Source organism: Xenopus tropicalis, chromosome 5 (assembly GCF_000004195.4).
Source record: "Xenopus tropicalis strain Nigerian chromosome 5, UCB_Xtro_10.0, whole genome shotgun sequence".
Classification (NCBI taxonomy): Eukaryota; Metazoa; Chordata; class Amphibia; order Anura; family Pipidae; genus Xenopus; species Xenopus tropicalis.
Genome location: NC_030681.2, coordinates 122,281,153 through 122,309,026, shown reverse-complemented (window position 1 = coordinate 122,309,026; position 27,874 = coordinate 122,281,153). Strand labels below are relative to the sequence as shown.

Genomic DNA, 27,874 nt, shown 5'->3' with positions numbered 1-27,874 from the left:
ATTCAAATTACAGAAAGACCCCTTATCCGGAAAACCCCAGGTCCCATGCATTCTGGATAACAGGTCCCATACCTGTACAACAATTGCTTTATCTTCCTTGCTTTTTGATGGGTGATAATAGCCTTATATATTTATCTAAACTGCAGTAGTAAATACCGTAAATGGGAAATTAATACTTAAATAAATTGTATGTTCAGCGGTACAATAGAATGTTTATAGTAAGACATATTCCAAGCAGCTTTCAGTTCATTCTCATTGTTATATTTGTTGAATCATACACCTTGCTGTTCTGTTTCCATTTAGCCTGTAGAGTAAAATGCTGGTTGCTAGGGTCACTGAACTCCGTAACTAAATAATTTTTCTTTTTACTAATTTTAACTTCTTTTTTTTGTGAGAGTTAAAAACAAATAACCAAGAGAGTGGCCTCATACAGACATTAAATAATTCTAAATTACCCTCTAAAAAACATGACAAATCTAGCTTAAACTCTCCCCACCCTCACTGATCTTCCCTTACCATAAGTCATTTCCTGCTAGTGCTTACAATTCAAATCCCTATGGTCATTTTTATAAGGAGTCGGTTGATAGGGTAAGTGAGCTCTAGCAACCAAATAGCAGCTGCTGCTATCTACATACATAACATAAGATTTAGAGGTTTTTTTTTTGCTTTAAATTAACTTTTAGTATGATGTAGAAAGTGTTATTCTAAGACAGTTTGCAACTGGTCTTTATTTTTTGTTATTTGCTGTTTTTTAATTATTTAGCTTTTTGTGCAGCAGCTCTCCAGTTTAGAATTTTGACATCTGGTTGCTAGGGTCCCATATAACCTAGCGTCAGAGACCTCCATGTGAAAGAAGGAAAGAGGCAACATAGACTATCTCTCTCTCTCTCTCTCTCTCTCTCTCTCTCTCTCTCTATATATATATATATATATATATATATATATATATACATGCAAACATATGAGCCGCACTCACAGGACTTAGTGTGAAACAAAAAAGAAAATTTATTATAGCATAAAGCTAACGTTTCGGCTGCTTCCACAGCCTTTATCAAAGTGTATTTATATATGGACCGTTGTGTCTCTTTTGAGAGCAGTTATTTTACTCTTTATATTCTCTGTTGAATACTCTGCTAGCTCCCTAGGACAAAGACACTTCTCATATATTGTAGAAAGGAAGAAGAACCCCATCCGAGTTAACTGTTAACCCGTCCGGCCCTTTCCTGCTGTTGTGAGCTACAGGATAAGTCCAAAGTCTGACCAGATCAGTATCACTCACTCTGGTAAGTTTCTGCTTCTTGTTTTATGTATAACAACATTTAATATTGTCATGTCAAGCAGAAATTGGGATATATTTTTAGGAGAACAAGAAGAATCTGGTTTTGGCCCAATAATCAGCACTAATGAGTAAGTGCTCCATTAGGCACAAATGCTTTAGGCTTTCATTATGTCCTAATAAAGACTTTTTTACTTTTTCTAATTCATGCCTTTCTGTATATTATGTAAAGCACTGGTTAATGTCTAACCAATAATCATTAGAAACAAATGGCATGGAAACAAAAAGTGGCATCTACTACAACTTGTTCGCAATAAACCAATATGGATAGCACTAAAACAGTAGCTGTACATGCTATTTCTCTGTATTTGTGTTGCAATGGCGTCACTTCCAGCTCAGTGTTTATAATGGCATTGGCGCAAGAAGGTTGCAGCTCAGTTATGCAACCTGCTAAGGGAACCCTAGAATTACTGCTACATCCAGGCTGCTGGTAGTTCCCTAGTATCTATGCACACTCTGCTCACCAAAGCAGCCTAGAGATGCACACTGGTGCTCCTCAAAAGGAACATGCATGGTGACAGACCTGGCCCCCATTTATCTGTTGTCTTTCTTATTAATTACATTGGTACCAGAAAATATTTTTCACCAGATCTGGACTGACAGCCTGTGGATTCTGGCAAATGCCAGAGGGGCTGCTGTAAGATAGCATAGGCAGTCACTATTTATTGGGCCTGTGGAGAGGCTGTACTTAAAATGCCAGGTCCTATTTTAAATTCCAGTCTTGACCTGCATGTTACCCTAGTTTAGGGGTAATCTAGGAAAACTCTCAGATGAACAGCTTGTTAATAATCTGTCATGCTACCATTGGATAAAATAGAAAGTCACAATTTGCTGATTTATCAAGAAATGACCACAAAAATTAAAAAAAAATGTACATGACGCCAGCTGAAAGAACTCACTGGGTATATTTTCAGCATTCAAGCAAACTGAAAATTGGGATTTCTGTGCCAATCACAATTTTTTCAACTTGACAAATGAATGAAAAACTCTTGTGATTTTTTTCATGACTTTACACAATTTTTATTAACCCATTCGCAACTTTTCATATTGAAAATTGCTGAGTAAGTTGTGGTCGCTATTTATTTTTCACAACTGCACATTTGTGTGCGACTTTTGATGAACTAGCTGAAGGTGTACTACCTGGTTTGATTTCTGTCTCTGCCATTTGTAACCATTTTTATCATATCTAGTCCTTCTTTGTATCTTGAGCTTATTGTCCTAGTGTAATGCACTTTTATTCTAGTCTATTCTCTCACTGCCTTTATTGTTCTCCGCCTGTTCGCTTTATCTCCATAGTGTGCATTATCCTCTGGTTCTAAAAAAAATTAGCAGCATAATTATTATTTAATTTTTACTTATAAAGCACCAATATATTTCACAGCACTGTACAATAAATGAGTTTATACATTAAACATACAGAATTAACTTCAAAGTGACCAATAACTGATATAAGAGGTGAAAAGGGTGTTTTTGGGTGTGATATCAGGTAATATGATATTATGCTGCTTATTTAGCAGTTCCAAGAACATTTTGTTTACAAAAATACACTCTGTATACAAAAATATGACTCTCTGGGTACACATGAAATTGTGGCCTTATACACTAGTACAAAATATGCAGAACATATATTTCTGGTGAAGAATGAGAACAAAATCAAGTTTGTGCATAAAAGGGTATCATTATATGAAAACACCATTTAGAACATTTTAGCAAGCTTTCTGCCTCACAAATGTCATCCATGTAACAGAGTCAGTAATGTGTTAAGTTACTTTAAGAATGAATTATGTAAAAGATAAAGAAATAGAATTGATTCTAACAAAATATCATCTATCAAGTAAGAAAAAGGCAGAATGCCATCACTTATTAGGTTGCCATAGGATAGAACATATACAACGGCATGACATGACAAGTGCATGTTAAAACATCCATAGTAATGTACCTTACTTAAATACTTAACATCACTCTAATAAGGTTGCGACTAGAATAAAAGTTAATACTGATGATTTTAACTTTACTTATCTCTTAGCTGAAAGACTGACAGAGCTGTCAAATGATGACTGAACTGGATTTCATTTCAAGACGATCCCCTGTTGTGTGTACTGGTGGTTGTGTAGCATCAAGTCAGCCGCTTGCAACAGATATTGGCCTAGGTAATGTTCCTATTGCTAAAACTACTTTCGTACGATATTCAGTTCCACGAGACGACTGATATCGCAAATGGTGTTTTCTAATAAAGACCACTTTTTTCTTTCACAAGTCCTGTGAGTGCGGTCTCACTTTACTAGTATTTATTTATTAGTTTTCTGATTCTGCACCCTGGCAATATTGTTTTCATTCAATGTGAGTGCCGGCCCATGTTCAGGTTATATATATATATATATGTGCTGGTTCACTATGGATAAATAGAACATGGGGTTGGTTAGCATGGTTGCCTTGAGAAAGGTCCAGATGGGGACCAAAACGTAACGTTGGCTGTTCATGCGTTTTTAATACACAACTGATTGTTTTTGGAATATAACTCGGTGTTGCTGATCTTTTTTGGATATTTAAATCATTTACCTTGCACCCGAGGTAAGAGCTGAAGCAGAGTGCCACCCTGGGTTCGCTATATATATATATATATACAGTATACAGTATATATATATATACATACAGTTATGGGATCCCTTATCTGGAAACCCATTATCCAGAAAGCTCTGAATTACGGAAAGCCTGTCTCCCATTGACTCAAATAATTCAGATTTTTAAGATTGATTCCCTTTTTTTCTGTAATAATAAAACAGTACCCAGTACTTGATGCCAACTTAGATATAATTAATCCTTACCCTATTGGGTTTGATTAATGGTTTATTGATTTTTTAGTAGACTTAAGGTATGGAGATCCAAATAACGGAAAGACCCCTTATCCGGAATACCCTTGGTCCCGAGCATTCTGGATTTATATCTTAGTTGGGATCAATTACAAGGTACGGTTTTATTTCTACAGAGAAAAAGGAAATCAGTTTTAAAATTCTGAATTATTTGATTAATATGGAGTCTATGGGAGACGGGCTTTTTCGTAATTCAGATCTTTCTGGATAATGGGTTTCCAGATAAGGGATCCCATACCTGTATCTCTTTTATTTCTTTTCCATGTAACAATATTTTACATAATCTAGTGCTTAAAAGTCTGAGGAAGAATGTTTTTCCTCCGCACTAGTACAGTTGGTAATTATACCCAATCTGATTAATGTGCTTACGTAGTTTCAGACAGACAATAAAAGAAAGCAGTAAGCAGTAGAATGTGGTACGCAATGTCTGCAACATAGCACTATTAACATGCTACTGACTGTGTAATGACTGAAGTCAATCATTTCTTGTCTCCCATTAAAATGAATTCTTGAGCAGCAGCTTATTGTTAACTTGTCCATCCAATACTGCACAATGGCAGTTAAGATAAAGTTTATATGAACTGGGCAACGCCTGTGCAACAGAATAATGTTTGCGATATAATACATAAACAAATTCAAGAACTTCACAGTATCAGAATGCTGATATCCCTGTTTTCTCCTTGTCAAAGTTCACCACAAACCTCAAAGGCAAGAATCTTGGCTCAGGTGTCTTGTAAACCAGTTATAGTAATGAAATGTATTATTATTCTATATTGAATTACATAGATATTCTGAAAAAAGGGGGAAATGCAGCTGATGCCGCGGTTGCTGTTGCTGCTGCCCTTAATGTTACTGAACCCTGTAGCACTGGAATCGGTGGAGACTGCTTTTGTCTGTATTACAGTGCAGAAACTAAACAGCTCCATGGACTCAATGGAAGGTATGTCTCAGAAAGTTACATTTCTGGTTTGAAGTGCAACATACAGTCATATTACAGGCTCAACTGGAGCTGAGGTTCATTTAATACTTTGTTAATACATTATGCTTTAAGGTTTCATTGTACACTTATTGGGGCTTTACTCAAGAATAAGCAGTGAGTCATCAGGTTAAGTGTATTAAAATGACTGGTGGACCAAAGACCTTTATTAGTATAAATAAATAAATAAATAAACATTGTGCCTTATTTATGAACTGCCCTGCAGTGTAAAATGTAAAAAATGACAGCACATTTGCATCCATGAAAATGCCAAACAGAAAGCCCTTGTGCCATAAAACTGTCTGTGTCAGTAATATGGCATTGAGCACACCAAGGCATACTGTGATTAAGATGCACAAGGGAACACTTGCCTTTGGCCCCCTATTAGGTCCACGTTTCCCTCACATCCCCCACCTATGTTGATAGACAAGCACATGTTACATGTTGCTGAATACTTCAGTTTAACATTGATAGTTCACCAGCATATTAGAAGTCACCTGAGGCTTCTGTGACTTCTATATTTTATCCTGCTGCTTTTCTGTGTGGTTTATATGATTGGTTGCGCTATTTGATGACTTCTAATATGTAGATAAGACAGTCAGGCATGACACAGCAAGTGAACAGCTTACCCAGGACATACAAGTACTACAGTGTCACTGCTCACACTGGTTTGGTTCTACTTGGGACAAATGTTGGACAAAGTGGAATGGGCAAGCCTGCTCCATGTTGTTTGCAACAATCGGTTTCTTAAATTTTCAAAGTTTCTGTTATGCATTTCTTGTTAATTTATTTCTTCAGCAAAATGATTCCAAGGACTCTCAGTTGATTTGAAGGGGAATGATAACCAGGTGTGAGTGTGGGAGGCATGAACTGGCAATCTGTATATTCTTTTTATTTCAAGCATTACTGTTTATAGTCCCCAGCTTCTCCCTCTAAGTGTTGTCTGCTAAATATTGCTGGGAATTGTAACATATTTATCAAATGCAAGTATGTATCATAGCTCCGTTATTTACTCTTTGTTTTTTAAAATCTTGACCTATTTACACTCAGTGGAAGATCTCCAATGACGCTCAGCATTGATCTGTTGAAAGAAAAAGGATTTAATGAGGAAAATCCTGTCCCTCCAACCCATGCACTCAACATCACAGTCCCTGGGGCTGCAGCTGCTTGGGTTGACACTGTTTCTTTCTTTGGAAGTAAAAAGGTAATTTGTGATAGAAACCACTATGGAATTTGTAAATGTTTTCTCTTAGATTCTCAGATTTTAGATGGATTTTATAATATTCAATATTCAAGTAATACGGTTGTGATTTATTGGAGGGGTTCATTGACGAACAATGGATATCAGTTGGATTGTTAATGGGGCATGTTTAAAAATGTAACCTGCTGATGAGGAAGTCAAGAGGAGCAGCATCTTCCCTTTACTTTCTGTTGTTCTAAGCATGTAATCCCCAACCAGTGACAGTGTTGCTCACCACCCCATTTGCTCCCAGTGGCCTCAAAGTAGGTGGCCATTTTCTGGCTTGGAGACAAGTTTTGGAAGCCCAGAGACCCAGTTTTACTCCAAGCAGAGCCTCCTGCAGGCCGGCAGTCCAAATATCCTATCACACTTTGTTTGCATCCCCAAATAACTTTTTTCATGCGTGTGTGGCTCACTAACACTTTTTACACCTGAGTGTGGCTCACAAGTAAAAAAGGTTGGGGAGCCCTGTTCTAGGCATTCAGGCTGTTGGCCCAAACCAACAGAAGATTAGAAAGGCAACTATACTGTGTATTGCCCCCTTTACAGCATTTAGCTAAACCCGCTAAACTAAGGGAAGGTGAAGAAGCAGAAGAGCAGGTGGGATAAGGAACATGAATATAAAATAAGGGGATTGTCAGCATTTAAAATGAACCCTTTCTAGAGGTGTCACAAATTCTCAAATTGCTTTAGCAACAAAAAATATAATAGATAAATAAGTACCCAAGTACAAAATTATGGGAAACACTTGGTGAGATGTGGCAAGAAAAGTCAAAATGAATGCATCTGTGTAAGGCAATATATTCTGTCTAGAAAGACCAATGGTATGTTAAATGCTATGCTATGTCAAAACTACCTTCAGGCCCCCTGTACAATGCCAGCCAGTAGCAACCAGCGCATGTGCAGTTCAGCAAAGTCATCTGTAAAGATGGCAGCTGCGATGTAGTTGAAGCTAGCAGTTATTAATATAAGCGATATTCTTCGAAAAAACTAGTAATCTAGTAGATCAAGGGGTAACTATTTTTATACTAAATTCTTCAAATGATGAGTATCCTTGACCATTAAGAAAACTATGTTGAAATATAAGTTATGTGTTCATTGTTTTTTTTGTTTTTTTATGTAAATCTTAATGGCCTACTGTTAGCTACTAATGCCAAAAAGCCTGGGAAACAAACATCTTGAATATCCAGCATCTCCCTCTTCATAGTCATACATGTGAAGTTTGTCTCGCTACCAGAACTTATCTCTGGTTATCTGCTTACTGAAAATTATTTCATGCCCAGAGCAGTGTAAAAGCCCAATGTGGGGGTGCTGAAAAGTGAAACCAGAAGAGTTTAAGGGGCGAAAGTGGGGTCAAAATAATGAGAATATTATATTATGCACAAGCATAATTCAAAGACACAATATTTTGAAACTTAAAAGGTTTGGCTTTTTTCCCTTACCTGTTACTAAATATTCACTTTTTTATAGCTAACATTGGATGAGATACTTAAGCCTGCAATTGAACTGGCTGAAAATGGCTTCCCAGTGTCTGAAATTTGTTCTTACATATGGAATAAAAGAGCCCACCTTTTCCAGAGTCCAAATAACCTGTATGGGCAAGAATTGCTCATTGGTGGGCAAGCTCCACAACATGGACAGCTTTTCAGAAATCCTTCTTTGGCAAATACATTTAAGGTGGGTTTTTTTATAAGATGACTGAGACTGTATTGCCCAGTTGTTGTGTGTTTACTTGAAGGAATGTGTATGGTACGCAAATTTATAGAGTTTATTTTCTCTTTCATTTGTCATAAAAAAAGTCTAGTCTGTGTTTAAATACAGAGGTGATAACTAATAACACAGTTGATGAGGAACCAATCTGTATAACTGCTTTGCCTGCCCTCCAGAATGTACAGTACTTTGTGCTTGCCCTAACTGATGAGGTCTTCACCATTTCAGAAATATAAGAAATTTTATTGTTCCATTATTATTTTATAATTATATCATGGCACTACCCACTCTTCTTGTATATCGGCTGCAAAGGGCTAGAAGCCAGTTCAGCTCTATCATGTCTTAATTCCAAAAATCCCATTGTTCATTCCCAGTGAATTAGAGTCTCAAACTGGTCAAATAAGCAAAAAAAATTTGGAAAGCTCACCTCTTGCTATACCTGTTATATTCATTGGTAGTGCTTTAGTAAATGCTATAATTATTCTTTCTTTTACTATCTGTTTTGTACCATGCCTGAAGAAGTACCTAAGTAGTCTGGAAAGCTTACATTTTTTGAATCTATTTAGTTAGCCAATAAAATTATCACCTAATCTATATTTTCTGGTTTAGTTCTATGGCTAACAAAGTACAACACTCTGCTACTATCTGTTCTGTGGCAGATAGTGGATATACTGATCTTGATAGGGCCTGCTCATTAGGAAATCGGTACATTTCTTGTGTTCATAAACAGCAGTCTGGAAATGCGGGGGTTTACTTAGGGAGTGGTAGGGGAATTATGAAAGATATGGAGAATCTGTTGGAGTGTCAGGGTTATGTTGCATACTGAAGTTTCTGTCATCTGACCATTGGCTTGCGCGTGACACATCAGAGCTGTAATATGTATTTAAGGTTGAGCAATATAGATAAAGATATATTAATATACCAGTTATAGCTTGATGAGTCACTTCATGCTAGTTTAACCTTTTTCCATTGTACTAAGATTCTATTGACTTTGCTCATTAAGACACAGTTGACTAGAGTATATTTTATAGGAGTGTAGACCATTTTTTGCCTCACCGTGGTTGGTTAACTGCTGACCCACAAAAAGCAAATTTTATCAAAATGTTAATAACAATCTAATATTCCGTGGAGATATAATGGCTTATTAATATTACATTTTACCACAGATTAAGATATCAAGATTACAGTATTGGCAAAAAATATCTGATTTATTTATATGTGGATTTGGGGTAAATGCATATATATATTTATATTCTCTTAAATGTTCCTAAATTCCCAGCCTGAAGTTCTTGAATTAAGAAGTTCTTAAATTGAGATTAATCTATTAGTCCTCTTAAGAAGGCAAAATGGCTACATAGCAGGAAGTTTGAGACAACTGTCAGGTTAGGTAGAGCTGTCTGACCCCTCCATAGGCCAGCAGAGTGAGTGTACAGAGGAACAAAGACACACTATATTCAAAGGCTTCTCGCTGTAGAAGCCTGCTTAACAGAGCCAAGGATCTCTTTAATGAGGGACCAAGTATATTAGGAAATGGCACAATGTGCTTAAACATCTCTGATAAACACATAAGCAATAGTAGCTTAGAGGCCATTCAAGTATATGAGTATATTTTGGGCTATTAAATGCAAGACATATCAAAATGCTGGAAGTGGCCCAGTGTGCCATTTCCCTGTAAGAGAATAAAAATAAGAAAGTTAAACTAATTGATTGATATTGCAGTATTGCAATAGTGAAGTATGTGCTCTGTGTGCCATTACCGTAAGGCAAGTTAAATTCAAATGTTTTTAGGTTTACAGTGATTAAGCCAGCAGTTTACAGTAAAGGTATAAGAAATCTTGTTATTACAGGTTTTGTCTGAAATGGGGAAGAAGGGATTCTATGAAGGTCGGATTGCAGAAGCTGTTGTGCAAATTGTGAAGAAAAATGGCGGAGTTATGCAGCTAGATGACTTGGCAAGCCATGCAACCGAAAAAGTGCAACCCATATATGCCACATATAAGGTAATAATGGTGTTGTATATTGATTTGATTCTGTCATGATTTTATGGTGTACTCTTCATTTCTAAATTACACTGTTTACATAGCAAATAATTCACGCTACTATTTAAAATGTTATTCTTGAACCAACAAATACTGTATATTTCTTTTAGTTGTAATATTGGTGTGTAAGCGCCATCTTAGTGCATTGTGCCTGAGTCTGAGCTTTCAGAAGGAGCCAGCGCTACACATTAGAACTGCTTTCAGGTAACCTATTGTTTCTCCTACTCCCATGTAACTGGAGGAGTCCCAAGCCAGACTTGGATTTCTTACTATTGAGTGCTATTCTGATACCTACTGGGAGCTGCTATCTTGCTACCTTCCTATTGTTCTGCTGATCGGCTGCTGGGAGAGAGGATGATATCACTTCAACTTGCAGCGCAGCAGTTAAGTGTGACTGAAGTTTATCAGAGCACAGGTCACATGGTTGTGGCACCCTGGGAAATGAAGAATATGGCTACCTCCATGTGGAATTCCAAAATAAATATAAAAACATCTGTTTGCCCTTTTAAAAAATAGATTTCAATGCAGGATTCTGCTGGAGAAGCTCTATTAACTGATGTGTTTTGAATATTCCAATATTCCTTTAAGAGTGACGAAAGACCTCCAAATGGATCTTGTTGTATCTATTTGTTTGAGGACTACCAACTCACATTCTGAGTGGGAATTTGTCTGTATTCCTATAATTAATCTATTAATATATAATATATTAAATTTAGCATTTTAACAGTTTCTATATTTGCAGTATTTACCATCATTTGATTGGTACCTAAAACAAAACACTGACCATTGCAGAGGTAGTGCACCACTAGTTCAGTGTGTCTCTAGGGCACTTCAATCCATAGCACTAGTGTGAGTGCTGGACCTTGTGCAACATTATTTTAGTGTATTGCATATGGACAAATACTGCTAAATCTATGGTGCTTTGAAAACAATAACTTGCATTAATAGTACAGGGCCCTTTACACTAAAACATAGGATATATCAGGATGTGCCAGCCTGAAATCACTCATTGCTCGCAGATCTTCACACAACCTATTATTTAGTGTCAACATATTCTGGCAAAGAATTTGAAAAATACATGGCACCTAGCTTACTTTGTAATAATATGTAGTTATCCATTAAAGGTAGCCCATTCACTATTGTTTTGTTGAGTGTGAAACTACAAGCTTTTTTTCTTTTTGATTTGTTGTAAATGGTAAAAAGACATTTCGACAGCAAGAAAAGCTGGGAAACAAACTATAGTAAAAGAAAGAATGTCTCTGATGTTCCAGGTTTAGAAATAGTTTATATAACTGTTTATGGGTGATTCACCTTACCTGCCCTACCTTTCAGACCCAAAGTTAACTTTGGGTGGCAGCAGGCAAAATGCCACTTGAGACAAAATTCTCACCTTTTTTCATAGCACTAATGCCCCATAACTGCTTGAAAAGAAATGGACTACAAAAACCCTTTGTTTAGCAGTTAGCAGACATATCACATTCAATCCCTAATATATTGTTTGTTTTCTGTTAGAAGCCCTTCAGGCCTGTCCTGTGAATGGATAGAATATATGGCTCCCATGTCAACAGCCATTATTTCCTCTATTTGCTTGTGCCACACCCAGCCCTGGTGCAGAGCCACATGAACCACTCCAGTCCCCAGTCACAAAATTAAACCTGGTTTTAACCTGGGAAAGTAACATCACAAATACTATGCATGTAAGCTGCTAGTTTGTACTTATATGCAAATACTGAACAGGAATTCAGTGAACATTTTTGAGTTTTGCTTTAATTACAAATAAGATGAGTCAGAGTATCATTGTATTTTGTACTTGTAATTGTGGTGATGCAACAAGCTAATTATCAGAGAAACACACCTACTAAATGCAGGATTTCTTTACCATCACAACATTGGATGAGCAAGTACAAGTTTTTGCTGCATTTGAGTAGGTTATGCCACTGTGTGCATTGGATTATCCTGCCCTATTGTGAGCCTCAGTATTACCTCTACCTTATACTGCATGCCTTTCAGGAGTCAGGGAAGCACAGGCAGCACAGTTCTCATGGGCTAGCCTTCTCTGAGAAACATGCTCTGGGCTTTTTCCATGATCTCACCAACACATTCACTTCCTCTTCTAAATTACATTAAATTCTGTAGTTAACATTTATAGCACAAATGGCCTTTGATACTTTCTTGCTGATAGCAAACTATATTCTGACACATGATTTGGTTTCTTTTGACACATGGACACCCAGTGCATTAACTCAAAGAGCTCAACACACACTTACTAATCCTATTAATCCTAATAATCCTAATAATATACCCACACTGCCATCATAGTTTGCCATTATTTTTCTGTCTATTTGTTGCCAAGTCCAGACTGGGCTTCAAAATAGGCCCAGTCATTTCAAGTACGCAGGGGCCCAAACAGTGACTGTGTATGGCATCTTACAGCAGCCCCTTGGGCATTTGCCAGAATCCATAGATTGCAAGTTTGTTGCATGGAATGCAGGAATGGATTGCAGGTGGAAGTGTAGATAGGCCTAGGGCTATGTCACCCAGGGTTAGTGTCTGCAGTGTGATTGCCATACAAAACACAATGTCATAATGACAAAAATCACTCACTTTTTCCCCATTGTTGTCAGTGGAAACAGAACTAGTGATTTCCATGTGATTCTCATCTGGTCACAAACTGAGAAAGACACAAAGATATTCAGTGCTGCCATTTTTCATGGGGGGTGGTGATTATGGACATTTTAACTGCATTTTTAGCAGGAAGGGCAAAACCCTGCCAATCTCCACACAGGCCACAGGACTAAGGATGAACAGTTAGTTGTATTTGCATTTAAACACTACTTCAATCTTTAATGGACAACTAAATAAAACTAAAAACATGTTCTTGTTAAAGAATACTTGAAACTAATGGGAATTATATTTTTTTCTACCCAGGGAATAAAAGTTTGGGAATTACCTCCAAATGGACAAGGAATCATAGCTCTTATGGCTCTAAATATGCTGGAAAGCTTTCATTTGAAAGGTACAAAGCACCCTAAGTTGAACTGACTTGGATAACAATATCTAGTGAGTGAGTGTTCAGCTATTACCCTGCCACTGCTGGGCTTATAGGGCACAGTAGAGTCCTATCGAGGAACAATTTTCTTATATGTTTTCCAATATGGCACGGGTTCAATGTTGTGTGGGGCCAGTTAATTACAGTTGCAGGACCACTCTAGCAGAGAACAGGACATTCATAGAGACTGAAGCTCTTCCTCAGTGGAGATTGCTGTGCATTTTATATGTAACATTCTTTGTTTTTCTGAACCTACCACTGTTTGCTATTGGCCTTGACTGTAACAGCTATTGTGCTTTGGGTCCTACGGGAGAAAAGCGCTTTACAAATGTTTGTTGTTGTTGTTGTTGTATTTAGGTAAATTAAAATTGTATCTACGCATAGATGCAAAATTAAAAAAAATAGCAAAGCTGAAATGACTAATAATAATGCCTACTTGTGACAGATGTTCATAACAAAGTCTAGTTACCTATAGCAACCAGTTCACAGGTAGTACTTACTGGTCACCCAAATATACCTCCCAACTGTCCTGATTTTCATGGAACAGTCCCTCTTTTGACCGCTCAACCCGTAGTCCTGGATTCTTACTGAAAAGTCCCTCATTTCCCTTTGATTTCCTGCACTGAAGCTAAAAAAGATACAAATTTAATTAAAAGTAGCTTTTGGCAGAGAAATTTTAAGGAGCGACACCTGCACTTAGATACATTGTTTCTCACTTTTAATTAAATAAGTGGGCTTTTGGCAGAGAGCCCAGAAATGTAAAAATCCCCCCCTGCACTGAGATACAATTGTAACTAATAAGCTAAACAGGTCTCTCGGGGGAACTGAGACTTAGCTTAAAAGGCAATTTCACCTTTTTTAACAAAACTGTAATAACACATTAAACAGGACCCCAAAACCCCCAGAAACAACATGCTCACCAAGACCTTGCATGTTGCTCTTTGTGGCCTCAAAGCAGGGGCTTATTTTTGAATTTCTGGTAAGGAGGTAAGTTTTAGTTGCATAAAAACCAAGTATAATGCCAAATAGAACCTTCTGTAGGCTGCCAGCCAACATAGAGGCAATTATGTAGCCAATTATATTTGTTCCCCCAGGAACCATTTCTAATGCTTGTGTTGCTCCCCAACACTTTTTCCACTTGAATGTGGCTCACGGGTATAAAAGGTTGGGGATCCCTGCATTAGGGTAATGTCCGGTGACATTGGGGGCATGGCTATGACATTGCATCCTGCACTGCTTGCCCATTTTTTTTAACTTTCAAAACCAGGCAGGATAATAAAACGGCCTGTCCGGTTCCAAACTGGAAAGGTGGCAACCCTATATGGGGCTAAAATAACAACCTGAATAACTGATATCTGGCTAGGGATCCACCAGATTTTGGGAAGGTTAAAGGTTCAAAAACTTTGAATATAAAGAAACGTTTCCCAGCCAAGTACTCCTTTATTTCAGTGCAGAAATACTTATCTCTATAAGTAAGCACAGATGCCATGTTGTACAATACAGTAAGGTGCACATTCTCTTTATCACATTAATAAGTTTGGTGGCATCTTATTATGGGCATAACAGATGGGCCCTGGCTTACCCTGCCTTTGATGCATTTCAGATATGGGCCACAATAGCACAGATTATCTGCACATCCTAACTGAAGTTCTGAAGTTAAGTGCTTTAGATGGTTCATGGTACTGCACTGACCCTGCTTATACTTCTGTACCTGTGGAACAGTTGCTCAGTAAATCCTACGCTGAAAGAAGAGCAAAGCTTATCAATCTGCAAAGGTAATGGCAACATTTCCATTCATTTAATAACCATTCCTCATTCTGTTCTATTTTTAGTTTTAATGTTGATAAAATGCCTCCAGGCTTGTTCTACTTGTTAATCATTTCCTTTACAGTTTTTTTCTTGATTGGGAGAGTTAGGTTTATGATATAATTGTGTCTATCAATGTTTTAGCAGTGACAGTTTTCAGTATTGTCTATGGCACGGTATTTTCTGGTGTTTTTTAGCTGCAACAAGTATCACCGTGTGTCAGGCAACTGTCTTTTGGCAGGAAGCATCCATTGACTCATCTGTGCTGCCGTGTTACTTAGATAAGGAGCAGGGAAGGTAAATAAAGGCAGGTGGGCTTGCTTCTGACTTAAGCTGGCCATAGACATACTGATAAAATCATACAAAACCTAATTTCATACACTATTCGGACTGTATGTTGGCTCTGAATTATTGCCCAGATGATTTTCGTACCATGGCGATAAGTCATTTAGTCAATCACCCAGGTAAGAAAATCTTAGTCAGCTAACGAAAAAATCTGCACATATATTGTGTATAGGACAATATCGGACCTACAATGGAAGTCACTTTTGTACAATTGGTGTCTGCCAACTATTTCATGTTCAGAACATCCTCCGATTTGTTATTTTTAGGGCTTTATCCTACAATTTCAGTCTGAATGTTAGGTTTAGATTGTTGCATTTAAACATACAACCAATATCTGAACGTTCATCAGAAGAAGACTAAAGGTAGCCATACACATAGCTATTTTGATCTTTCATGCAACCAAGATCATTCCCACCCTCCACTGATGTTCAGGGCTGAATCGTCAGACATGGAGGTAGAATTTCTATTGTTTCTACCTCCATGTCTGACGATTCAGCCCTGAACATCAGTGGAGGGTGGGAACGATCTTGAATCGTCAGATATGCAGAAACAAAATAATTCTTCCCCTATCTGATGATTTAGTGCTAAACACTTGCCTTTGCTCGGGTACTTCCAAAGGCGCCCGATCAAAATTTTCTATCCCACCTGATCTACAAAACGACCAATATCCAAGGCATTTGCCCATATCGGTTGCATTGTCTCCCACCATACACGCACTGAATATTATACAAAACGAAGTTTTGCATGATAATATCGGTGCATGTATGGCCACCTTAACCCTTGTATAGTTTGCGGGTGGAGGAGGTGGAGGAGGGGTTTTAATAGATGCCGTGGTGGCGGTTAGGTGATAAGCAGGAGGGTGGGAGGGGGTGGAGCTTGCCACCCTTACCTATAGACCTAACACTGAAGACAACAAAATAAACCTATGGAGTGACCTACAAGCTCATGTGTCAACAAAGGGATTTATCTACTTCAGTAGGGTTTGTGTGCCCAGTTGCTGATAGGTACACTGCATAATAAGTGATAGTGTATGCTGAAGCAGCTGTTGTTTTGTGCCTGTTGATTTAATGCCCATAAATCGGGCCTCTTGGGTCTCTTACTCCTTAATATACTCCTTCAAATGATCTGAGCAGAGGTGTATTCTTTAGACACAGTGCAATTGTAAGCATCACACTACTCATCTCAATGAGATTGCAAATGGGACTAACACAAGATTAAATCCCATTTCCTTTCAATAACTTATAAGTAAAGTATAATTTCCTAAAAAAACAGCCTTAAATGGGACCTAAATATTTCAGTAAAACAATCCCCAACTTAAGTCAAACTTCCTGGTAAAAAATTCTGCATTCTCTTATTTTGAATATCCTTAAAAAAAGACATTACACACTCAGTTTATCTAACAATTGCCCTTTAGAAAATGACTTCATGAGCAGAACCCGCTGCCCCGTACGGACTGGTACCAGTGTGTGTTAGACAGCTTTGTGTACTTAAGATAAAAGTGTTTACTTAAGTTTACTGGCTGGGTTGGGCCTCACATCATAGGACTGGAATAACATAGAAAATCACATTGCCATAAAAGGCGCCAGACTTTGGAATTGGTTTTCATTCTGTTAGCTTGGACTTCTTGTTTTGTCCTGTACAATACCTATAAAATAATAAGGTAAGAACTGCAGTGCCACCTAGCAACTCTGGGCAAGCATACAACGACTGTATGGATTTTTGCTATCTGACAAACTTAATAAAAATATTAATAGGATCACACTATTTTAAGGCAACTGTTTGGGAAATGCAGTCTTCCTATTCTGTATGGAAATAACAAGGTGTATGCCAGGTCCAGACTGGGATTTAAATAGGCCCTGGCATTACAAGTCCACAGAGGCCCAAACAGCCCCCCAGCATCCCATTAATAGAGTTGGGGCTCATTTATAAACACTGGGCAAATTTGCACCCAGGCAGTAACCAATAGTAACCAATCAGCTGTTAGGCTTTTCAGTCAGCTGCAGGTTGAACACTGAAAGAAATCATCTGATTGATTGCCATGAGTTGCTGCCCAGGTGCAAATTTGCCCAAAATTTGTAAATTACCCCCCTGAGTTGTTCATGGCATCTTATAGCAGTCTCTCTGGGCCTGGTGCAGTCAGGAACATTTTGGAGAGCCATAGCACAGGTTCAGTGAGGGCAATAGAAAATGGAGCAGCAGGCCTGGCAGCGGGGAAGCAATTAAATATATGGGCCACTGGGGTTGTGAATAATTTGCAATAAAAATTTCTCTCACTAGTGGGGGAATAATAACTATTTGTGCCAGGGCACTATCAGCAAGGATAGTTTATGTGGGTCTCCTTCCACACTCTAAAAACACACAGGAAAGATAACTGATATAACTGACCCTGGGGAAGGAATTGATACCAGAGCTTTATAAATAAAAGATAATACAGTGAGAAAGTACCAGTGAGTCAAGGAATTAAATGCCTATTGCAGTGGCCTACTTGATGACTGCCTGAACCTCAGCGAACATCAGTGCTGTTTCTTTTCCTTAGTGCAGGTCCTGTGCTTCATATGTCTGTTCCATCTTTCTATTCTGAGCAACCAGGTATATAAATATTCAAACATATTACTATGTATGGTATACAAATGTCTCCATTCTATGTGAGGCATGTGCAAAGGTAACACTATGTTCTACATGAAGATGTTAGAAGATTTGTATTCCTACAAAAGCAATTTGTTGGTGGGTATTTTCTTTTGCTAACAGAAAAATAATTGCTGTAATCATATGCAGCTCTTTGGGCGTGTATCCCATTACCTATTAACAAAGTGCCATCATTACCTATTAATATAGTGCTAGAAATGTACACAACACTTTTTTAATAACAGACAGGGAACTTAGAATATATTAACATACTGAGATTACAGGCCAAAACTGTTGGACTTAGAGTGCCTTACTCACAAAGATGTAGAATCTAAAGGGGTTAAATTAATTTGTGTAGTTATTGCATTTGCCAGATAATCACTATTGTCTACCTTGTTTGCATTTTCAGAGCATCAGAAGATAATACCCATGGAAACCCTTATGAAACTGGGAGTGACACCGTTTATTTTTCTGTGGTAGATCCCCAAGGCAATGCCTGTTCTTTTATAAACAGCAATTATCAAGATTTTGGCACAGGACTAGTGCCAGAGGCCTGTGGGTTTACCTTGCAAGTAAGGGGGGTTTGTTTTGCCTAATGTACATTACTGATGCTGGAAGATACACTGAACAATATGGACAGTTTCCTTCCCTATCACAAATGAACTAAACTTAGGTTCATAAAGGGTGAAGACACACGGAGCTACTAGTGACAGCTACTTGTCACAACAACAAAACTAGACAATACTGATCATGTACTGATTATTGTCTCTATAGCAAAGGCAGTTCTCAGTATTGTCTATGGCAGGGTATTTTCTGGCGTTTAGTAGCCATGACAAGTAGCTGCTACTAAGTAGCTCTGTGTGTCTTCACCCAAACCTGTATTGTGTTGTGGGTTACCCACATGTTATATCAGCATATATAAACTGCAAAAAATATCAATATAAAAGGAACTAAGGGATTTCATTATCAAAGCCAGTTCAGGCCAATAATCTTCCTCTCTTACTCCTGTTGAGCATCAAGCTGTTCCATGGGCTGGGCAGGGGCAGTATTATGTACTGCAGAAGAATGCTTCACCCTCCCCTGCGCCAGAATAAAACTTTCTGTTTAATAGAGGAAGTTTGGCTCTCAAATTTACATGCACTTGAAATGCAATTCAGCTTCTGCTTCTGCCAGTTATAATCACTTCCCTAATAACTAATAAAATATACTGTGTTATAAATGCGTGGTGCATCTACAGATGAGCTCTGGCCTGCACAAAGGGAATGATAGTACAGTGGCCATACCGTGTTTGACCCCCTCATACAGCTGCCATCCCTTCAGTTGCCATCAGTCAGTGTTTGATCACCTTTATCCCCTATAGAATGTAATAATCATTATCAATAATGTTGGAAGGCTGGTGCCCCAGAGGCACAAAACTCTGCCTAACAGTAAGAAATATATATGATGGGGCCTTCCAGGCTTTCTAATAATACTAGGACATCTTGGAGCTTATTAATCATCATGGAGGATGTCCCCTTTCTGCACATGTGGAGAAAGCTGAGTATAAAAGTTTTGCCTGTATCTCTAAATGCGCTTAACTCTAGGGTCCTGTTATTAATGCTGCGCTATGGGCCACTCTCTTCTACCATGCTTTAGCCCTGCCTCTGCACCTAAACAACAGGTATTTAGTAAAAGGGCCTGAAAGCAGTGTTTTCTGTCTTGCACCAAAGTTAAAATAAGTCTTGTATCATATCCTTCTAAAATCTGCAGATTCATGTATCCCCCTTCCCAATGTGTTTTGGGGGTTTCACATACTGAAGCTATTCAGAACCCACAATTAAATGAAGAAGGGCCTATTATAAAGTGTGAGAGGTCTCTGGACGTATTTAATAACAAGGTTCATTTTTGTCCTATTGGTAAAATTAAAGGGGTATTGGCTAATTTTAAGCATCTTTTCAATTGACCTTCATTTTTTCTTTTTCATAGAATTTGAATTATTTGCCTACTACTTACTTTTTCCAGCTTTTAAATGGGGGTCACTGACCCCGACATCTCAAAAACAAATGCTCTGTAAGGATACAATTTATTGGTATTGCAACTTTTTATTTTATGAATCTTTCCATCCAGGACCTCTTGTATTCATATTTCAGTCTTTCATTCAATTAAACCAATTGCAAATTGTCTCAGAATATCCCTCTCTACATCAGACTTAAACATGAACAACTGGTTAGTAATTTACAGTTCTTTAAACCATGTTCTAGGCTTTGAGGTGGGTAATAGTCATTTTAATGAGAAAGTTACCAAAAACTTTTTTGGCAAATAAATGCTATTACTGGCAATTAATTTTAATCTAAAATGTTTCATGTTGGTTTCATGCATTTTTTTTTAGAACCGAGGGAAAAACTTTTCACTGTCAAAGGACCATCCAAACTGCTTAGCACCTGGCAAACGTCCCTTTCATACCATCATCCCCGCCATGGCTACAACTGCAGATACGCAGGACTTGTTGTGTTGTTTTGGTGTGATGGGAGCATTCATGCAAGCTCAGGGACACGTTCAGGTAAGTAGAGCCAAACTACGTGGAAAGCAGCTTGAGTTAGGTTCATACTTGGGGGGAATGCAATAAAAGCTTTAAAGATTTCAGAGGTTGAGTCACGCATAACACCCAATCAGATGTTTGTGTTCAAACACGTGATAAGTAAATGCTTCCTGCTGATTGGTAGCTATTGGTAGCTATTGATGACTAAACATTGCACCTTTTATTAAATTATCCCCATGCTTGCTAATGAAAAAATGGAAAATTATGGGAGAATGGATTAAGGTGATGGGAGGCCGGTGAGGGGAGGTTCAATTTGGGTACCTCCTGACTAAATAGGGTGAATTAATAGCTCTGCTTTGCATACTGCATGGGGCATTGTGAATTACCCCTATATATTAATATTTTCAGACCCTCTTCTTTCAGCCTACCTCTCAGTTATTTACACCATGGCCTGTGGACTGTCCCTTTAAATTGTGACATGTCACATTGCTTTGTAAATAGCAAGGATATGCATAACATCATATTTCAGTATAAATATTGTTACCAAATGACTTCATGGCAGGGAATACTAGACCCTTGACAGAAAAGCAGAATATTCTGTTCTATGAATCACTTTGTTTAATTAGCACATAGATGCCTCAAAGCAGTGCAAAACAGCTGCACCTTTTTTATTTCTAATTGTGCTTACTGTAAATAAGCTCCAGTACCCAGCATGCACTTCTTTTCTACTTGTTCTTTACTTTAAATATAAAATAAAGTCCAGTGCCCAGCATTGACTTCTCCATATGCGTCCATAGCGACGATAAGAATGAAAGTGAGAGTAGCCCCTCAGTGTTATATCTTACAAATTCTCAAATATAAAATATGCTTAAGGCAGCTGTCTGTAGGAAATGGCACAGCACTGCCTTAACACTAGCAAACTTAAAAATACATTAGTGATTAGTCATTCATTGTGCAACTACACATTTCTATATGTAAAACCCAATGGGAGATTGACAGGTTCATTCATTCTTCTGCAGAATGTTGTTTGTATAGTGGAGTCACTTAACCATTTAGCTGCTGTGTTTACAGTTGTCATGTTCTGTGCCACTAATTCATTTAACAGGTTCTTTTAAACATGGCAGAATTTGGGATGAATCCTCAGCAAGCCCTTGATGCTCCTCGCTTTTATGTAGAATACTACAAACAAGGTAATTGAATTATTTTCTGACTTTATGGATATCCAAGTGTGGTACTTGTTAGTAGTGATGGGCAACATTTTTCAATAGGTTTCGCAGCAAAAAAAATAGCCCTAGCTCAAGTTGCTCAGCTTGCAAAAAGTCGCTGCATAAAAACCATAATTGACTTCAATGCCTTTTGCAAATTTTTGCCTTTTCACAAATTTTTTTGAAACGGGACAGCTTAGCCCAGTTTGGTAAATATCAGATCAGCAGATGAGGGAATTTTTATCTGTAACTATTGGGGTGCTAAACGTGCCTTTCCCTGAAATCAACTATAAGGATAAAAAAAGCATTGTCCATTTGTGTTCATGTGGTTTATTTTGATTTTATAAATCATACATTTTTATTTGATACATATATTCTATAAATTTTATTTGTTATTCCCGAAAGTTACAGGCCAGAAATGGCAGCTGTACCTTGAGGATGGAATTTCCAAGATGACAGCGGATGAACTGGAAGCAAGAGGCCATGAGATCCACTGGCCAATTTGTAGCCACGATAGGAAGCTATTTGGACGTGGCCAGATCATCTCCAAAGGGGACTGGTGGAGGCCCAGTGATGTCTGTAGTAATGATAGCAAGGTGTGGTGGGCTGGATCAGATCCCAGAGCAGATGGCTGTGCAATGGGATACTGCATGAAGTAAATGCCAGGAGAAACAACATTCTAAATGGTTCCCTAGTTTTCTTAGTTGCATTATCAGTTTCTTAAAATTTCTTGAGAATGTGGTAGAACAATTCTAATAAAAAGGTAATTATCATCACTGCCTGCACTGCATGACCATGTTCTGTAAAACTGTACATAAATTCATGAGATACTTTGATGAAAGTAATCTAGTACACTAACACTAGTACACTAATATAGTGCACCACTGGTAGAAACATTATATCAGTTGTCATACTTTCCTAAGGAGTATATTTCCTCTTATTCATGTAGCTGGGTCTACTTCCTTCCTTTAAGAAAAAACATCATTCTGAGAACTGATATTCTATCTATTAGTATCACATTAAGAGTCAACAACTCAAATTGCTTTGCATTTTTTACCTGGACAGGAATTCAGTGTTATTCAATGTTATCAATTCTTGACTTGGTCCCCAAGGAGAATTCTTACAGGAGGTTTATAATTCAGATGGGGGGGATGAAGGTTACAGGAACAGTAAATGGAACTCTAGGGCAAACTGGAAAAAGAACTGTAACATGAGTATCTATACATATTCATAGCTAATTCATTTTTTTTATACATAGACATCATTAATATTTCCTTTACACAAATACAGAGAGAATTTCATAGTGTATGAGACCCCCCATCCCATATCTGTCAGGCTTGATTTTTCTGTCAGATGAAGGAACATAATGGCTCATTGATGTAGTCCTCGTTGTGCCTTGGCCCTAGGGCCAAATCATCACATTAGCATAACACAGCATATAATGAATATATATTGATGTAAGAATGATAAGTACAGGTATAGGACCTGTTATGCATAATTCTCGGGACCTAAGGCGTTCCGGATAAGGGATCTTTACGTTATTTGGATCTCCATATCTTAAGTCTGCTAAAAAATCTGCTAAATATTTAAACCCAATAGGATTGTTTCGCCGCCAATAAGGATTCATTATATCTTAGTTGAGATCAAGTACAAGGTACTGTTTTATTATTACAGAGAAAAAGGTAATCATTTTTAAAAATTAGAATTATTGCTTATAATGAAGTCTATGGGAGACGGGCTTTCTTTAATTCAGAACATTCTGGATAATGGGTTTCTGGATAAGGGATCTTATACCTGTACAGGATAGTATTCCCTGAATATGTTTTTTCTGTATTGTGACCTACGTTTTTCAGTTTTATGTGTAATATGATAAAGAAAGCTGTAAAAATCTGTTTATACATGTATGATGCTATGTCAAAGGATATATATAGGTAAAGGAGTGGTGTGTACTGCTGATAAGGTCTGCAAAGATATAGGAAGCAGGAACAAAACAAAGTACCTATTTATGTAAGTACTGCACTGATATGGAATTAAATTATATCCAGCACAAATAGCAAGGTCCAAATATCAAACATACTTATCTTTTAACTGAACTGATATAAGCAATTGTTCCACGTTTCCTGCTATTAGATTTCCCCTTCACTTAACACTACTTCATGGTATTTTTAATGTCACTGACCCAGGTTCCTTGTACATCTCTTATATTTCCTGTGTTATAGTGTATAACAGTGCTGTCCAACTTCTACGGTGCCGAGGGCCGGAATTTCTCTAGCATACATGGTGGAGGGCCACTAATGGAAGCCAGTTTTGACCACTCCCCTTTTTGAAACCACAACCACTTCAAACCACACCTATTTTATCACAATGGTGGTAGCACAGCAAAATCCCAAATGCTTGGTCCTTACTGTGGGGATATCAACCATCATTCATATGTGAAAGAATTATGTCATATTAAGATATACCCTTAAATTCCATATGTCTCCTCCTCCCCTGTGGATAGCAGAGCAACCCCCAGTACATAATTACACACCTTAGGGACCATTTAATGGCTATTTCCAACTGCTAACAAACTCCCACAACAAACCCCTGCGAGGTTCACCTCCCACAAGCAGCATAGGGCAGGCAGAGTATGGCACACACAGGCAGCACTCTGCCTGTTCTATGCTCTCTGTGTGTGCCATACTCTGCCTGTCCTACCCTGCCTGTGTGTGCCATACTCTGCCTTCTCTATGCTGCCTCTGTGTGCCATACTCTGCCTGCCCTACCCTGCCTGTGTGTGCCATACTCTGCCTGCCCTACCCTTCCTGTGTGTGCCATACCCTCCCTGACCTATGCTGCCTGTGTGTGCCATACTCTACCTGCCCTATGCTGACTGTATGTGCCATACTCTGCCTACAGTACCTATGTCTGAGGTGTGAAGAAGTGAACAATGGGAGTGATTACAGTCTGAGCCTGAGGTGTGAACACTGCAGGGGGTGAACAATGCAGGTATTAAAAGGTGTGAACAACACAGGGGATTACATTTTTAAACAATACAGGGGGATTACAGCCTGAATCTGAGGTGAGAAACATGCAGGGGGCAGTTAATCTCAGTACTGATACCATTTAATGCTTACTCAAAGGTAAGCCATCAAAGCAGCCAGACAGGTGAGGGGCCACACAGAGGGGGGTCGCGGGCCACCAGTTGGACAGCACCGGTGTATAAGATCCAATAGAGTTTATTTTCAGGATGGATCCTATACTGTTTGCTAAATTAACATTTATGTAGTCGAATTAAAGGACAAAGAAAGTCAAAATCTATTAAGCACACTATTAAACTACTACTATTGCTGTGTAAAAATGCTATATTCCTGGCTTGCCTAATGAAAGATTTACAGAGATACACATACTAGAAATGACATACTTGTTTCAGTGAACGGCGCCGCCATCTTGTCCAGCGTGTCTCTATGGGGTATTGCTGTAAAGCACAAGCCAGTGCCCCCCCCCCGCTCAGATCCCCACACCTGCCGGCTCAGAAACCCACCCCCCCCTTCCGATCCTCACACATGCCGGCTCACAACCCCGAACACACCCCCCCCCGGCTCCAACCCGATGCCTGCTGGCTCAGACACCACCACCCCCGCTCTGATCCCCAAACACCCCCCCCCGCTTCGAATCGATCCCTGCATCAGCTGCCTGCCGACTCACAACCGCACCCCACATCCACCCCCCCCTCTGATCCCCGAACATGCCGGCTCCCCGAGCTCCCCGGCTCACCCCCCCCACCTCTGATTCCCCTTAGATGTGGGCTACCCCGAATACCCCCCCATCGACTGCCTGCCGGCTCACCCCACACGCTCTGATCCCCGCACTGAACAACACACCTGCCTGTGCAGGGTGTGCATGGCACTTAATATAACACTTATGGGGGTATTGCTGACACACAAAACCAGTTCCCCTCCGCTTCTCACTTCTGGCTCCTGCCAGCTGCGTCACTTCTGCATCACCATAGCAACCAGACGCTCCTGCTGTGTGCGCATGTGCAAGCTAAGGATCTGGTTGTAGGGTCTGTGCAGGAGTGAGGCATTATGGGAATCTTCTCTACCCAGCTCAGTGTTTTTTTCCTGTTTGGCTTCTGATCTTCTGAACAGGTGAAATATGGGGAGACTTAAGGGCACTACTGAGAGAACGGAAGGTATGCCTGCAGCTATAGAGTAACTCTTTATTAGCTTTTCCTTCTCCTTTAATGCATAAGGCTGAAAATAGAAACAAACAAAAGGGCATATATCCATTTCTTATGATGCAGGTATGGGACCTGTTATCCAGCATGCTTGGGAACTGGGGTTTCCCAGATAAGGGGTCTTTCCACAGTTTGGATCTCCATACCTTATGTCTTCTAAAAATTCATTTAATAAAACCCAATAGGCTTGTTTTGCCTTCAATATGGATTAATTATATCTTATTTAGGATCAAGTACAAGGCACTGTTTTATTATTACAGAGATAGAGGAAATAATTTTTTAAAAATTGAATTATTCATTAAAATGGAGTTCAAATTATTAATTAAAATGAAGTCTGTGGGCAATAGCCAACCCATAATTCAGAGCTTTCTGTATCACAGGTTTCCAGATAATGGATCCCATAACTGTATATTAGAGGCAATATCTGCTGCTTTTAGGCTAGTGAATACTTTTCCACAGATAGTACTATAATACTAATGTTCATCAGATACATATATGCTTGTAAATAGAAAACATATCTGCAGAGCCCCCATGGGGCTTGTTATGCAGCATCATTTGCACAAATATGTTTTGAGAAGAAGGTAGGCAATAAGTTGGGTACACTGGGTGATTTTGCTGCAGGGACATATATGTGTTTGGGAACCAACAGATGAATGGGTTTGGCACTGGTGCAATAGTGCTGGAGAGAATTCCTTATTACAAACACATACACATATAGACCTTTTTACAGTTCAGTCAGTTTCCAAGTGTATGGCATAAACAAAAGTACAAAAATTATCATTGAATTTGGTTCACATGTTGTAAAATTGCATTAAAATGCAGCCAGTCGTCCCTACGAATAAACTGTTCTGTATCTAAGAACTGACTTGTATGTATGTATGTATGTATGTATAACTTTATTTATAAAGCGCTACTTATGTACGCAGCACTGTACAGTAGAATACATTAATATAAACAGGGGTATTAAAATAGATAAATACAAAGTATTACAATAAGCACAAATAAATACAAGATACAGTTGCAATAAGTTAAGAGTCAAAGACACAAGAGGATGGAGGTCCCTGCCCCGTAGAGCTTACAATCTATATGGGACTTGTAACTTGCATACCTTGTACTGAATTGTAATGAATGAGAGCCATCTACCCAAAGCTGGAAATGAAGGGTTGGCACTAAGGGCAGAAGAGGCATGTGCCTAGGGCATAATGCTTGGGGGGTGCTAGGCACATACCTGTTTTATTCCCATACTCCGTGTCCTAGTCCCCCCACAGTCCACTCATTCTTGGTCCTGGCACGAGTGCCACTCTTGTCCTGGCGCACCACACTCCCCTCACTATCAGCGAGCATGCACTCACACTGGAGTGAACACATGCATGCAGTCAGTGAGAGGGGGGCGCAATGGGAGTGGGGCAGTGGCGGGGTGAGGTAGCCTAGGGCTAGGCCCAGGCGACACAGGACTACTTTTCAGGACAATGTCCTAAAATATATTACACTTTGCTAAACCACTATGGAATAAAAATGAATGTTTGTTAGCTTTCTAAAGCAGTACACCCTTTATTTGTACTTGATCTTATAGTTTTATACCTGGAACTATCCCTCCTCCTTCCCCTTTGTAAAACAGTTTCTGGCTGAAGTTAGTAAGAGCTCAAAGTGAATATATTAGTTACCTGGGTCTGAGGATGAACCAGACCACCTACAAGCAGAATAAGAAGAATAACCTTTATCCCAAGGTAGGAGGATCCTTGTTATCTAGGAGTGCCCGTACAAGCTATTTCAATTTATAGCAGGCACATGGTCTGTCTATAAAGGTTTTCATGGGTGTGTAACCATCAGATCTTTGCTTTTGTTTTCTAACTTGTAGGTGACTGTTCAAATTTAATTGCCTGTGATATTGGCTTGTACACTATAATAAAAATGCCCCTTACTATACTGAACATGA

The 27,874-nt window shown here is 38.7% G+C and overlaps 1 protein-coding gene across 2 annotated transcripts; it reads left to right on the top strand.

The window, feature by feature from the left end:
* Positions 1–1,140: 1,140 nt before the first annotated feature.
* On the top strand, positions 1,141–22,495 carry LOC100493771 (gamma-glutamyltranspeptidase 1-like). Of its 2 annotated transcripts, none has more exons than XM_002937335.5 (12): positions 1,141–1,283; positions 3,363–3,486; positions 4,993–5,146; positions 6,233–6,386; positions 7,893–8,099; positions 9,980–10,132; positions 13,100–13,187; positions 14,824–14,995; positions 18,406–18,568; positions 20,365–20,535; positions 21,620–21,704; positions 22,131–22,495. In XM_002937335.5, exons 2-12 carry the CDS (start codon positions 3,387–3,389, stop codon positions 22,376–22,378), a joined length of 1,695 nt encoding a protein of 564 aa, XP_002937381.3. In that variant the 5' UTR covers positions 1,141–1,283; positions 3,363–3,386; the 3' UTR covers positions 22,379–22,495. The 2 variants fall into 2 exon arrangements, with proteins under 2 accessions (XP_002937381.3, XP_004914421.2); XM_004914364.4 differs by having other exon boundaries at positions 1,143–1,283; positions 22,125–22,495.
* The last annotated feature ends 5,379 nt before the right edge of the window (positions 22,496–27,874 follow it).

Coding starts and splice junctions, on each gene's coding strand:
- LOC100493771 (XM_004914364.4), top strand. CDS start 3,387: ATGATGACTGAACTGGATTTCATTTCAAGACGATCCCCTGTTGTGTGT. Junction 10,133..13,099: donor CCATATATGCCACATATAAG/GTAATAATGGTG, acceptor TTTTCTACCCAG/GGAATAAAAGTTTGGGAATT. Junction 13,188..14,823: donor GGAAAGCTTTCATTTGAAAG/GTACAAAGCACC, acceptor GATGCATTTCAG/ATATGGGCCACAATAGCACA.